At 39.6% G+C, this 15,136-nt stretch overlaps 1 protein-coding gene across 2 annotated transcripts in view; it reads left to right on the top strand.

The window, feature by feature from the left end:
- The window catches only part of rbm6 (RNA binding motif protein 6), a 31,535-nt gene that overhangs the window by 762 nt on the left and 15,637 nt on the right, over nucleotides 1–15,136 (top strand). Inside the window, exons 1-9 of one of the 2 annotated variants that reach the window (XM_061874638.1) lie at nucleotides 463–532; nucleotides 598–663; nucleotides 5,007–6,492; nucleotides 6,573–6,662; nucleotides 6,920–6,989; nucleotides 8,763–8,836; nucleotides 11,787–11,861; nucleotides 12,169–12,460; nucleotides 12,532–12,689. In XM_061874638.1, coding sequence (XP_061730622.1) covers nucleotides 5,026–6,492; nucleotides 6,573–6,662; nucleotides 6,920–6,989; nucleotides 8,763–8,836; nucleotides 11,787–11,861; nucleotides 12,169–12,460; nucleotides 12,532–12,689 — 2,226 coding nt within the window. In that variant the 5' untranslated portion in view covers nucleotides 463–532; nucleotides 598–663; nucleotides 5,007–5,025. Of the gene's footprint in view, nucleotides 1–462; nucleotides 533–597; nucleotides 664–5,006; nucleotides 6,493–6,572; nucleotides 6,663–6,919; nucleotides 6,990–8,762; nucleotides 8,837–11,786; nucleotides 11,862–12,168; nucleotides 12,461–12,531; nucleotides 12,690–15,136 lie in introns of those variants that run through there. The other variant, XM_061874637.1, reaches the window with a different exon arrangement.

Genomic DNA, 15,136 nt, shown 5'->3' with positions numbered 1-15,136 from the left:
GGAAAAGTCAGCACCTAAATTTAAAGGCCTACTGAAATGAGATTTTCTTATTTAAAGGCCTACTGAAACTCGGCCACTACTACCCACCACGCAGTCTGATAGTTTATATATCAATGAAGAAATATTACCATTGCAACACATGCCAATACGGCCTTTTTACTTTACTAAATTACAATTTTAAACTTCCCGGGAGTTTTGTCTTCGAAATGTCGTGTAATGATGACGTGAACGCAAGACGTCACAGGTTTTAAGGAAGTATGAGTGCTGCGCACACACACAGCTAAATGTCCTCTGCTTTAACGGCATAATTATACAGTTTTTTTGGACATCTGTGTTGCTGAATCTTTTGCAATTTTTTCAATTAATATTGGAGAAGTCACAGTAGAAAGATGGAGTTGGGAAGCTTCAGCCTTAAGCCACACAAACACACAGTGATTCTTTGTTTAAAATTACTGGAGGTGAAACTTTCCTATGGATCAGAGTGCGGTCAAGAGAACATGGATCCTGACCACATGTCAACCAGCAGATTTCGGTGAGAAAATTGTGGTTAAAAAGTCTGTTCTTACCGGAGAAAAGCTGAGCCTGTGCCGTCCATAGCTGCCGTCGACTCCCCTGAGACACTGCGCGTCAAGACACCCCTGGAGACACCCTTCCGACTATCAGGTAATATTAAACTCACTAAAACACTAGCAACACAATAGAAAGATAAGGGATTTCCTAGAATTAAGGACTAGAAAAAATTCATAAAGTAAAAATAAAAAAAAAAGGCGATTGCATTGTGAGCGATTCAGATGTTTTTAGACACATTTACTAGGATAATTCTGGAAGATCCCTTATCTGCTTATTGTTTTAATAATGTTTTAGTGAGATTCTAAATATTGTAAAGCCATACCTTGAGGTCGGATGGCTGGGGTGAACACGCAGTGTCTCAGAGAGAAGCCAAGGAACCAAGCTCACAGCAGCCTTTTTTGACATGACAGCTGCTGCAAGACGACAAATAATCCATTGATGTCTCTGGTAAAATATACATCACAATTTCCCCATCCAAAAACCTGCTGGTTGACGTAGAGAAAACATGTTCGCTTGACCACTCCGCTTCACAACATATAAAGAAACACCGGCTGTGTCTCGGTGCTAAAGACAGCTGCAATCCACCGTTTTCCTCCAACAGCATTGTTCTTTATTGTCTCCATTATTAAACGAACAAATTGCAAAAGATTCAGCAACACAGATGTCCAAAATACTGTGTAATTAGTCCATGAACAGAGACAACTTTTAGCCGCGAGTGGTGCAGCGCTAATATTTCCTTACAGCCCTTTAACTAAGCAAATACTCCCATTGGATTATTATGTTTAAGCTAGGCCTGGGCTGATAACACATTTTGCTGAACGATATGTTGTTCCATAGGTAAAACATTGAATCATCTCTAACATGTAGTTCACCGTCATGTTACGAAATACAGTAGTATCTCAAAAGCACAATGCAGAATCAGTTTTATTGTCATTATGCAGGGTAAAGAGATTGAGGCCATTCCATACAGTGTGATGTGTGCATGCAAGAAAACAATGTGTAAATATTTAAAAATATAAAAATATAGAAGTGCAAAGAAAGGTGTGGAAGAGAACAGTGTACACTCTATACTCTCTGTATAATGTACACTCTGTGCAAATGTACACCCTATACACTCTGTACAAATGTACACTCTATGCACTCTGTGCAAATGTGACTCTATACAGTGGGTGGAATGAATATATACATGAAAAAAAACAAAAAAAACAGGGTAGTTGGTGGAATGGGTTATTGCACCGAAGAGAAGGCAGAGCTCGTATTTGAAAACAGTCGCATCTCAAAGCAGCCACGCCCATTGAAATGATTTAAAATCAATGTAATCCCTTGCGTGGCCTTTCGAAAACAACACACGTTTAAAAAGAAATACAAACTTTTAATCAAGAAATATTGTTTGTAAAACATTACAATAGCATGTACTACAAACAACTACAGTAGTTTAATGAAGGAATGTAATTATATTGTTGAGCATTTAAAGGTGCCATATGTAATAATGTGGCCAGAAATGGTACTGCAATGACTGTCAAATGCTGTAGTCCCCTCCCACTCGTTATAACTGAGGTTGCCAGATACACTGCCGAATCCTACTCCAAGTAGCTTCAAACTGCAATCGACAAGTCCTACACTGTAGGGGCCTCTTGTTTATGCTTCTTGCAAGATGGTTTTCTAAGTAATCATGCCACAATTTACTGATGCCCATTAGCTAAATGTATTTGTGAAGTTATTCAGCAATGTTTTCGTCGGTAGTCGGGACAGATTGTTGGCATTACCCTGCTAAAATGTCTAGTTTGACCACACGGACCACAATTGAAATAATTGTATATAGTAATATAGTTAGCGCCTTGCACGGCAGCTCCCTCCATCAGTGTGTGAATGTGTGTGTGAATGGGTAAATGTGGAAGTAGTGTCAAAGCGCTTTGAGTACCTTGAAGGTAGAAAAGCACTACACAAGTACAACCCATTTATCTTATTTATTTATTTACATATTGCATAGGTCTACTTTGATGGCCAGCCAAGGCCAACACTAAAATAACCGGCACATTTCGTTCAACATAACTCCATGTTGCATCCTACCTTTTACACTGCATTCTCTTCCATGTACAAACATCATCATCTTTCAGTGCAGAGTGCAATTCTATGAGCCAAACCACGTTATGTATAAAGCACGTTACGCATAAATCATATAACGTACTACCGGGTCAATACAAAAAGCAGAAAATCATTACATGTAATGCATTATATTGTGCCAAGCAAATACCACCCCATATGTGTTTAATGCAGAGCTGGGCGATATGGCCTTTTATTAATGTCTCAATATTTTTAGGCCATGTCACGATACACAATATATATCTTGATATTTTGCCTTAGCCTTGAATTAACACTTGATGTATATAATCACACCAGTGTGATGATTCTGTGTCTACATTAAAACATTCTTGTTCATACTGCAATACTATATGCTCATTTTAAACTTTCATGCAGAGAGGGAAATCACAACTAAGTCAATTTACCAAAACTGTATTTCGATCCATCTATTTTCTACCGCTTGTCCCTTTTGCAGGCATGTGATTTTTCCGTCTAAAATCGGAATTCCGTCCTTTTTAATCTCGTGGGGGGGTCGACCAATTAACTACGGCGTAATATAATAGTACGCCGTAGTTGATTGGTCGATATGTTCCTTGTGACCAATCAGGACATCTGTTATGAATGATGACGTTACAACTGTCATTTTCCAAATGTAAACGATATCGGTTCTCGAGAGAAAGGACGCTTCACGAGTAAAAGAAATTGATAAACATGTCAAAAATAAGTTTCGATAGGACTGGATGGAAAGGAAAATCACCGATACTGTTGGGAAGAAGGAAGTTACGACTCTGTTTGGCGATTTTATTCGGAAAATCGATCGTCCCGGAAAAGTTTTGTGCACGTGGTGTCATGATAATATTGACTATGGACCACAAAGTTTCAAGGCTTTGGAAGTACAAGCGAAACGCCAAAAACATATGAAACAACTTGAAGCAAAGAAAACAAACTTTTCACTAGCTGGTACTCTTGGATGTCAACCGAAAGTGAACAAACCTTACGGACTTCATCCTTTGTTTACATCGACAACTGCCGTAGACATCGAGAGGAAAGATCCACCTAAACAACCCACTTCAGTTGCAGACATGGTAGTTAATAATGAGGTAAGCTAAAAAATATTTGCTTGCGAAATACGCATGTTTGTTTTAAATATTAACCAATTATTGCTTTGCGAAATATAAATGGGTTTTTCTAAAAATAAAAAGCCACGTGAACATATATTGTGAAATTACAGAAATTCAAAGAGTCGCATTATTGATTCCAGTTAATTTATTTGAAATAAATTTGCATATAGTTCTAGAGGCAGAAGTTGGCAGTGAAATCTAAAAAATAAGCTACAAAAGCAGAGACCAAAAGGAAAATGCAGTCTGCTCAGAAATTTGCAAGGAAAGCTCATGTTAGGGCTCTCCGAGCAAGTAAATGTGTGAAGTGAACTGAAGTAATGTGGTAATACTGTAAATAAACTGTCGATAATAACACTAATCAATATGACATAATTGTGCAGCCCTACCTGTGAATCGTTTTCGGCACCTGAGCGTGTTTACTCAGAGCAGAATCAACTGAACAGAATAAAGCTTCCTGTCAGTCATCCACAATCTTTGTCTCTGTGGGCAGAGGCTGGACCACTAACTTACACACACCAAATGCATGGACATAGCTTTGCTAATTGCAGCTCACTAATGCGAACCACCGCAGAGTAGGGATGTAGGCTGTTAGGATTTTATCAATACTGATGCAATATCTGTATTCCTTACCAGTATTCCTTGATACTCTTTTCAGCACTTAATTTAATTATTGTAAATAAAGATACGAAATTGGCCCTAGTGTGTGAATGTGAGTGTGAATGTTGTCTGTCTATCTGTGTTGGCCCTGCGATGAGGTGGCGACTTGTCCAGGGTGTACCCCGCCTTCCGCCCGATTGTAGCTGAGATAGGCGCCAGCGCCCCCCGCGACCCCAAAAGGGAATAAGCGGTAGAAAATGGATGGATGGATGGAAGATGTGAAAACATTCATTTTTTATTAGCATAAGATGTACAATGATTGCATGCACAAGTATAATGTATACAGTCATAAAATGACTGCATGTTATCGTTCCTTGCTGGTTCTTAATTATAACCTTCAAATGTTATAATGGAATTAAATATAAAGATTTAAAACAATCCATAACTGGAAATTATTCATAAGGAATGTAAATCTACAGTGTGGAAGCAAAGCAAATGGATCCAAGCACGAGTAGTTTGTGTGAGGCCAGTATGAGGGTGGCAAATGGTGCCCAATTCCAGCACAGTCTGGATAATCTAGTAAGAGTACACCCTTAGATTATTGCAGTTGTTTAATAGTCATCAACTTTATTACAGGGGTAATCATCATGAAGACATGTATGGAAGAAATCGCCCTACGCCTGATTTTAGGGGTCGAGATGAGATGATGGGCCACATGGGTCCCCCTCAAGATCTACCACCAATGGACGTGAGGAGGATGGAAGGTCCACCAATAAGGGGCCACGACATGGATCCGTGGGATATGTATGGTAGAGAGCCAAACAGGGATTATTGCAGACCCGGTCAAGGGCCAGATTACAGTTTCAGAGAGCAATATGATGGCAATGTCAGAGACAATATCATGAATTCACCAGGATTCATGGGACCTGACAGGAACTCTGTTAATGTTGGAGGCAGAGATGTGAAAAACAGCAGATTTATGGACATGAGAGGCAGGGACATATTTCCCGATGATATTTCATGGTTAAATAATCCCAACGTGGATGACAGAAGAGGCTTTCCCATGGATCGAATAGACAACAATGATGGATTTAGGGACACATGGCCTCCAGTAGAGACTGGTGATAACGATGGTTTTCATAGGGAAATGTCTCCCCGTGAAAGAAGGATGATGGACTTTGAGAGAAGAGCACCGCCACCATTTAATCAAAGAGGTGGATTTGATTCTGATAGGGATTTTAGGAATCACCCTCCACCCCAGGCTGAATTTGGAGGCAGGGAGCGCTCTCCATTAAGATTTGGGAATGATGTTCCTCCAAAGGACAGGACACGATCTGAGAGGCCTGTAGGTGCAGCTGAGTTACAAGGCTCAGTCTTAATGAGTACAGAAAAGCTGCCCAGAATTAGAGAAGGTACAGATTCAAGGGGTAGTCCCCTTATGGACTATCGAAGTGGGGAAGAGATGACTCTTGCAGAGGAATGGAAGAAGCGACAAAAGAATAAAAACCCTTACCCTGATGTGAATAAAAGTAAAGAAGGTGCATCTGAGCCTGCTTACATTTCCAGTTTTAGGAAAGACGTGAACAGTACAGGTCCACTCCCATTTGCAGAGAGGGACAGACCGCCTTTTGACTTCCCAGGAAAAGATGTCCCCTTCTCACATGGTGGCGACTTTACTCCAATGAGTAGAAACCCCCCACAAGACTCTAGACTACTTTCAAGAACTCCCCTTCCTATCACGTCTGTAAGACAAAATGAGGATAAACACTGGCTTTCAGAAAGAGCCTCACAACAAAGTCCACTCAAATCAACGCTGGGTGAAGCGATCCATCGAGACAAAAACCTGCCCACTCATGAGACAGTGAAACCAAATGATAGTTTTAAGCGACCAAACAAAGATATTCCACAAAGTGAGTCACAGACAAGGGGCAAGATAGAAAAACTAGAGGATTTCCAAAACCGTAGCACCGTAAAGGCCAGGGATCAAGACTATAGAGACATTGATTACAGGACAGGCTCTGTAAGAAACTTAGAGTACAAACCGGAGGATCTCCAAACAACACAACCGATTGAGGAGTCCAAACCAGCTATGCCTCTAGATTTCAGTGAATCTGGTTCTAAGGTAAGATTTAATTTTAGTGTCAACAATGTGTTGAAAATGGTGTGTTTTACAACTTTTTTTGATGAATATTTGCATGAAAGGATCAGGACTATAGGAATGCCTCCGTGGAAGACAAAGAGTCCACAACTATATCCATTTTTGGGATTCCAAAGACTGCTACGATGGAGCAGGTAATCCAAAAAGCCTACTTTACTGTGTGTGTGTGTGTGTGTGTGTGTGTGTGTGTGTGTGTGTGTGTGTGTGTGTGTGTGTGTGTGTGTGTGTGTGTGTGTGTGTGTGTGTGTGTGTGTGTCTGTGTGTGTGTGTGTGTGTGTGTGTGTGTGTGTGTGTGTGTGATTGAAAACACCTTTTGTAGTGCTATGCTATTATACAGTATAATTTTCTTTTTGTAGAGCTGTGCTATTATACAATATAATTTTCTTTGCAGATTCTTGGTGCTTTAACAGTCCCGGATGGTGTGCCTCAACAGGGGATAAAGATACGAAACATTGTCCCAGGTAATGAGTGTTAGTTTGAGGAACTGTTTTGGGGCACTCGATCGCTTAAATGTCCCTCGATATTACGCATTTTCAAATCTTTGCACTCTCTCTTTTTTTGTACTCGTGGTTGCATTTGTTGTCTTCGCCTTGTGTGGTCTCACTCAGTTACAAAGGGCAGGAAAAGGAGGGTTGCCTTTTTGTAAAGCTATAATGCCATCATTTGCCATGTCTGGGGGTGTTGGTCCATTGCCAGCACTTAAAGAGTCGGATCATTGTGTGTATCATTCAGAGACAGTTTATGTAGGTCTTCTGAATGAATACAAATTTCAACAGATTGAAGAGGAGATTGTTTGTCTAACCTTTTGATTAGACTGAAAGTTGTTGTGGGCATGAGTCCTGTTTATTCTTTCAAAGGTTGTTGGTTTTTCCCATATGTACAAAGAACTATGAGGTACTATTTTACAATTGCTATAAGCCTGAATTTCACATCGCACTGTAAACCGAACCGTGGAACACACCACTCAACTGTATTGGAATATAGGTTTTTGAGACCTTAAAGCATTTCCTGCAAAAGACTGATTAGATGTCAGTCATCAGAAGATGGACTAGCATAACCATTAACCAAAAAAATGTATGTAACGGTACACAAAAATTTCGGTACGTACCTCGGTTTAGAGGTCATGGCGCGGTTCATTTTCGGTACAGTAAGAAAACAACAAAATATAAATTTTGGGGTTATTTATTTACCAAATTTGTAAACAATGGCTTTATCCTTTAACATTGGGAACACTATAATAATTCTGCCCAAGTTAATCCACATTGTTGCTTTGATTAAATAAAATGACAAAACATTTCTTCTACATATAAAAAGTGCAAAATTAAACAGTTTCAAGTCAACTCATCATGCCTAATTTATTACAGCATTCAGGAAGCCTGTAGTTGATTTGTATTATGTAAATGTTATATTTTTATCAACATGTGATAGCAGGGACCCTGCCATTCAAAACTAGGCTGCTGCATTACTAATGATTAATATAACTATAGCTGAAAAAATAGTACAATAGCAATAGGAGAGACTATTCACCCCTGAACACCATGGACTTCATGTTAGTTAATGTGAAATAACAGACAGACAGGGCTTTGCTGCCCCTAACACACACACACGTGCACACACACGCAAACACACACACACACGCACACACACAGCAAAATGAGCTAAAGTTACGCTAAAAGCTAATTAGCCTTCACCACAAGCCAGAACTGCGAGTGAGCTGAGCTACAGTTTAAGTTTCTAGAATGTCAACAGGCTCATAGTGATGCTAGTAGTAGTTGTGACTGGGAAGTGTTTTTTACAATTTGGGGAGAATACGATGTCCGCTGCTAAACACATATCTGCTCGACGCTGAAGCATTGACAGCATGCGTTCTGAATACGCACAGCTGATTGACTGATACATCGCTCTGAATATGCACTGCTGATTGGCTTTGTATGTAACCAATCAGATGGTTTTGTGGGCGGGACAATGCTGGGTGCTCAGACAGAGGCAGAAAGCAGAGCAGCTTGTTAAGACTTTAGCTTACAAACTCGTTCGATACACCTCCGGACCGAAACCGCGAAACGGTTCAATACAAATACACGTACCGTTACACCCCTACTGAGAAGGTATGTATTTTAAGAAGAATGTTAATTTCGATGTCTTCACGAACTGCTGTCATTTGTGTTTTAGCAGATGACTGTGGTTACTGGAATTGACTAACAAAAACCCATTTGTATTTCAAATGCTGTCCCCAGGTTACAGCTACGATACGGCCTATGTGGAGTTTTTAAACCTCGAGGATGCAGTCCACTTCATGGAGTCCAACAAGGTGGCCTATCCTCGTCACACTACCAAGGCCGCCTCGCCCATCAGGATTACGAGGGGTCGAGAGGGCAATGTAGTAGATGAGGAGTAATGGAACAGGGGAAGAAATGTTTCGCTTTCCCAATTTAATTTCTCTGACTACAGAGATTAAAGAATCAGTCTATGCTGTTTTAGGCCCAAATAGTCCTGGCTATATTTTATGCCAGACTAAATTTTGATTACACAAAACCTTGGTAGAATTGATTTGTTGACCTGTGTTTGGTAAATTTGTTCTAAAACACTGTTTTCCAACCACTGTGCTGCAGTAGGTTAGTGGTGTTGTGGGAGATCAAATGTGTGGCGGAAAAATTTTCTACTTATAGGTTCAAAAATGATTTCACTACGAATGTTTGTTTATCTGTCTATGCCAGAGATGCATATAGATAGGCAGAACAATTGAAACTGAACCGATGGCAGAAAGTACGCATATAATCGGTCTATCCACCTGTTGCAATTAGAATTAGTCTTGGCTCACTTGGTTGGTGTGCTGTGAGATTTTTCGTATGTAAATCTCTTCCGAGGCTGAATAAAGGTTTGGTGACACTGATCTAAAATAACTGTTTACACAAGTTACGTGTGGTAAAACTAAAGCTCAAATGGGATTGTGTTAAACCTATGATTTCAAAGATGAAGTATTATCCACTTTTACACTCTTTAAAGGCTTTCTCGTTTTTTTTTTTGTGAACAGTACCGACATAAAATGAGAGCAGGTCAACCTCTATTTTTCCAATATCGGAGCTTATATCAGCCCTGTAACGGTGTCAGAACGATGCCTGTGTGAAAGCACATGCCGGAACTAGTGTGGAGTTAAACTGTATCCTGTCCTGTTGTGTTGAAAATAATTGGAGCTGTTTCAACTATTTCATATCACACCAGATACTTAAATGGATGTCCAGGTTTCTTTGATACCTGGAGGTAAAATGGTTGTGCAAATGGTTATTCAGCATCACGGCAGAATGAGACAACATAACGGGACACAAATACATAAAGACATCAGAAAACACAAATAATGATCACACTATGGGACAGTAAAACATATCTCCTATTTAACCAATAAATATTTTGTGATAATGTGCTATAGTACAATAAATAAAATAAAATCCCAATGTGCTAGCTTTGGATGTTTTGGCCCATCCAATCATCTGAGAGCAGTTTTTTGAACTAGTAGTATCTCGTCTAGAAAATCCGGGTTCTATTGTTACGACTGATGCACCAATTTCGCAAGATCTCTGAAAGAGGCAAATGATCCCTTTGTGGTTTGTGGCAAGCTGAGTAATTACAATCGCTGAGCTGTAAGTGACCTGTTGCCATTAAGTTGATTACAAATCTGAAGTTTTCATCCAATAACCCTGTCTTCTCAGAAGACCACATTTTGTTTTTATGGTTTTTCCTTGGCCACATATCCGTATTGTGGCAATTGGTCTACGACAACTTTTATTTGGAATAGTAGGATATTTCAGTAATCGGAAACTACGATTTTTTTGGGATTGATTGGGGTGTATGGATTACATAGTTACTGGTTTGCCACTCTGGGTCAGAAGTTCTTCCACCCTGGCTCTCACTATGGCTCTTTAGGCCTAAATAGTTGATACCCCAACTTGTCAGCTTTTGTAACCATTCTTGAAATACTCCATGAGTGCTTTGTGGAATTCATGGTTCTCACAGTGTGAAGTTTGAAGTACAACACATCTTTGGTTCAAAGTGCGGTTTCTCTGGCATCTCGAGTGGATTACCATGCTATTAATTGCAGACATTGATGGTTTACGTAGACTGGATTGCTCAGGTTTATGTGTAAGAAATTTGGTAGTTTCAGTTGGTACTCTTTGGCCCTATCTTCTTTCTGCTTTCCGGTGGGCGTTAAGAAGGATGATTGGCAGCTGCGTCTGTCCTCGTCTTCAGTCTTATTCTCTTGTGTATAATTCATGTACTGTAGATTGAAATTTCTCACCAGAGAATTCTGACTGCATGGGTTTCACCCTCTTTTCAGTCAATTAATGTGTGTGCAAGACATTTTTTTTGTTCCTGTTAGGACTCTTTGGATCTATCTTCTTTCTGCTTTCCGGTGGCTGTTAAGGATGATTGGCAACTGCTTTTCTCCTCATCTTCAGGATAATTCATGTACTGTAGATTAGAATTTTCTCACTAGTGAATTCTGACCTCATGGATTTCAGCCCCTTTTTAATCAATTAAACATTTTGATACATGGAACATGCTGGCTCTCATATCTAAGGCAAATGCAGTGTTTTACTGTCTTTCTTATTGTTTGGTGCTGCTATTACAACATTTCTCTGGTCATTAAAATACTGTTGATAAACCAAACAGCAACTTGTCGGCTGTCATGAGAAGAAACTTGCTTATTTATGGTGTAGCATGTGCCTTTTCTAAGCAAGAATAACAATTCTGTAAAATATATCTTTTTAGAAGCTTGTAGTCCTGAGGTTTTGTCTTTTTTCAAAGTTTTGTTTGTATTGCTTTGCTAAACCTTCAAACATAATTCAAACTAATTTATTCTAGACCTGAAACAATGGCAAATCAACACTCATTAAAAGTTAAGTGATCTTTTAGTTTCTCTCGCTGTGAATTTGCTGTTTGTGATGGAAATGTCTTCCTTTAGGTTATAGACTTTGTCAAATTAAGTACAATATGAATATGAGATGGTTTCACTCAGTTAAAGAAGATGGTTTGTTTTATTGTAAATTTGTACACTGACAACCATCGCAACTTGCAACCTTAGTTTGTAGTTGCAGCAGTATTCCACATACTGTATTACTCATGGATGATATTGAATATTGGTTCAGCAGACCACTCTTAAGTATTCTTCCCACAGTGCATTTTGTGTGTGACTGGTATTATATCTGTCAACATTTACCTTTAAATAGGATAATTCTGAATAAATGTGTGTGCTCTTGTTGCAGGGGTCCCTAGAAATTGGCACTAGAGCTGTTTCCATGAGCTACTCCCATCCAAATCAGCATGATCTACATGTTAATGTAAGTGTGGTTTCTTTTCTGAGGGCTTTCAATGGATTGCAACTGAACCGTTCAGTTTGTGTGAGAAGACCTTTCATCTAGGTAAGCTTCAGCAGTTCATGCTCATTGAGATTGGTCAGCTCTCATCTAAAAGCTGGTGCCAAGACCAAGAACAATTGAACAGTCCAGTTCTGGTCGATTGAATGCCCTCAGAATACTAGGCCTACATGAAAAAACACACCCATAGACACGCAGAGTTTCTCTTTAAAAATACTGATAAATGAATTAAGACAATGTTTGTTTTCATTATATTCTTTTGAATAATTAGGAATCCCATCGGACCTCACCTGCAGCCCAGCCGTCACAATTGTCCAGACCTGACCAGCCCCGAGAAGACTTTGAATCCAGCCTAAATGAGTCCACACCAAAATGCCCCCTTGAGCCCTTACCCACCACCCAGTGGCAGCGCAACTCTGACCTGACCCCTGAAGCCTGGCAGCAGCAGGTGGACCAGCAATTTCAGCAGCAAGAAAGTGAGAAAGAGGCTGAATCCTGGGGCAACCATAACACTTCTCAACAAAGGTCCCATCAATCTAAATCGGTTTTTAAGAATAGTAAAAGTGAGTATATTTGTGTCGTCTATTTATTATTAGAGCCTCGCAAACTATATTTTCCTTGTTTCTGTCTATAGCCATGATCATAAAAAATATAAAGCCCACCACCACAGTGGAGACCATCCTCAAAGCCTTGGATCCCTTCGCGTATTTAGATGAGAGGAACGTCCGCCTCATCAAAGCCAAGACACCTGGAGCAAACTGCTTCTGCTTTGTTGACATGGACTCCCATGAGGTACTGTATTTAATCTAATATGTATGCAGTGTATGTATTTGATGATGTGTTTCTGCTGGCTTTATCAAGAGTTGACCTTCAGCTCTTGATTTATCGGTTTGCAACGTCTAGCATGGGAATCAGTATCTCAAAATCCCAGTGCATGGTTCTTGCCTAGAAAAGGATGGATTGAATGAGAAGTACCTTTTTGGTCTTGTTTATTAGCGAGAGAAAGATGGATTGTGAGATGTCTTGGTGAAGAGAAAGTTATACCGAAAAGCAAAATCTATAACTTTGTTAGCCAATCTATGTTCCCATCTTTACCAAAACCACTTCATTCGGGGGTGGATGAGCTCTCCTTTAGAGATGGGGTGAGAAACTTTGCCATCAATAAGAATCTTGCAGTAAAGTCACTGCTCCTCCACATTGAGAAAAGTCAGATGTGGTGGCTCAACTGGTTAGGATGCCTCACAGGGCAGGCATTCATGGCACTTCAAACAAGCAGGGCACCACATATATATTTTTTTAATGCATGCTAAATTGTAAATAAATGGAGCCTATGGGAGTCACTCTATACAACCAACAAAACACCTAAAACATCCAAACACCTCCATTAAGGTTTTATATACATTCTGTAAGTATACAGTACATGTAATGTAGTAACGGGCACACTTTTAATGACATTTAATATTTACTTATTTTCCTATTTTAAGGATAAGCTGCGCATTAATTTCAAAAACGCATCACAACTTTCGTTATGTTTTTGTTTCACATCACTGATTAACACTCAAGGTAAACTTCATGAAAGCTGACAAACATAATAAAACATCTCTTACTGTGCAATGTCTGCTGTCAATAGGATTCCAACTGATAGAAACTTTTTATAGTCCCATTTAGATGAAGAATAAAAATCGAAGATCTTTTTGTGTCGTTTTTGCCCTATTGTGGTCTAAATTTGCTATCAAAGTGTACCAACATGTCTGATTATGTACTCGTTTTTCTACTATCCAGGTGAGAGTAATAAAATACGATCTAAAATACAAACCCCGTTTCCATATGAGTTGGGAAATTGGGTTAGATGTAAATGTAAACGGAATACAATGATTTGCCAAACCTTTTCAACCCATATTCAATTGAATGCACTACAAAGACAAGATATTTGATGTTCAAACTCATTGACTCTATTTTTATTTTTTTTGCAAATAATAATTAACTTAGAATTTCATGGCTGCAACACGTGCAAAAGTGGTTGGGAAAGGGCATGTTCACCACTGTGTTACCTCACCTTTTCTTTTAACAACACTCAATAAACGTTTGGGAACTGAGGAAACTAATTGTTGAAGCTTAGAAAGTGAAATTCTTTCCCATTCTTGTTTTATGTAGAGCTTCAGTTGTTCAACAGTCCGGGGTCTCCGCTGTCATATTTTATGCTTTATAATGCGCCACACATTTTCGATGGGAGACAGGTCTGGACTGCAGGCGGGCCAGGAAAGTACCTGCACTCTTTTTTTACGACGCCACGCTGTTTTAACACTTGTCTTGCTGAAATAAGCAGGGATGTCCATGTTAACGTTGCTTGGATGACAACATATATTGCTTCAAAACCTGCATGGACCATTCAGCATTAATGGTGCCTTCACAGATGTGTAAGTTACCCATGCCTTGGGCACTAATACACCCCCATACGATCACAGATGCTGCCTTTTGAACTTTGCGCCTGTAACAATCTGGATGGTTATTTTCCTCTTTGTTCCGGAGGACATCACGTCCACAGTTTCCAAATATAATTAGAAATGTGGACTCGTCAGACCACATAACACTTTTCCACTTTGCATCAGCCCATCTTAGATGAGCTTGGGCCCAGCAAAGCCGGCGGCGTTCCTGGGTGTTGTTGATGATCGGCTTTCGCTTTGCATGGTAGAGTTTTAACTTGCACTTACAGATGTAGCGACCAACTGTAGTTACTGACAGTGGTTTTATGAAGTGTTCCTGAGCCCATGTGGTGATATCCTCTACACACTGTCGGTTTTTGATGCACTACCGCCTGAGGGGTCAAAGGTCCGTAGTATCATCGCTTATTTGCAGTGATTTCTCCAAATTCTCTGAACCTTTTGATGATTTTACAGACCGTAGATGGTAAAATACCTAAATTTTTTGCAATAGTTCTTAGAGAAATGTTGTTCTAAACTGTTCGACAATTTGTTGACAAATTGGTGACCCTCGCCCCATCCTTGTTTGTGAATTACTTAGCATATCATGGAAGCTGCTTTTATACCCAATCATGGCACCCGCCTGTTCCCAATTAGCCTGCACACCTGTGGGATGTTCCAAATAAGTGTTTGATGAGCAGTACTCAACTTTATCAGTATTTATTGCCACCTTTCCCAACTTCTTTGTCACGTGTTGCTGGCATCAAATTCTAAAGTTAATGATTATTTGCAAAAAAAAAAAAATGTTTATCAGTTTTA

This window comes from Nerophis ophidion, linkage group LG16, assembly GCF_033978795.1.
Source record: "Nerophis ophidion isolate RoL-2023_Sa linkage group LG16, RoL_Noph_v1.0, whole genome shotgun sequence".
Classification (NCBI taxonomy): Eukaryota; Metazoa; Chordata; class Actinopteri; order Syngnathiformes; family Syngnathidae; genus Nerophis; species Nerophis ophidion.
Note: the sequence above shows the minus strand (reverse complement) of the source record. Positions and strands in the feature narration are given on the sequence as shown.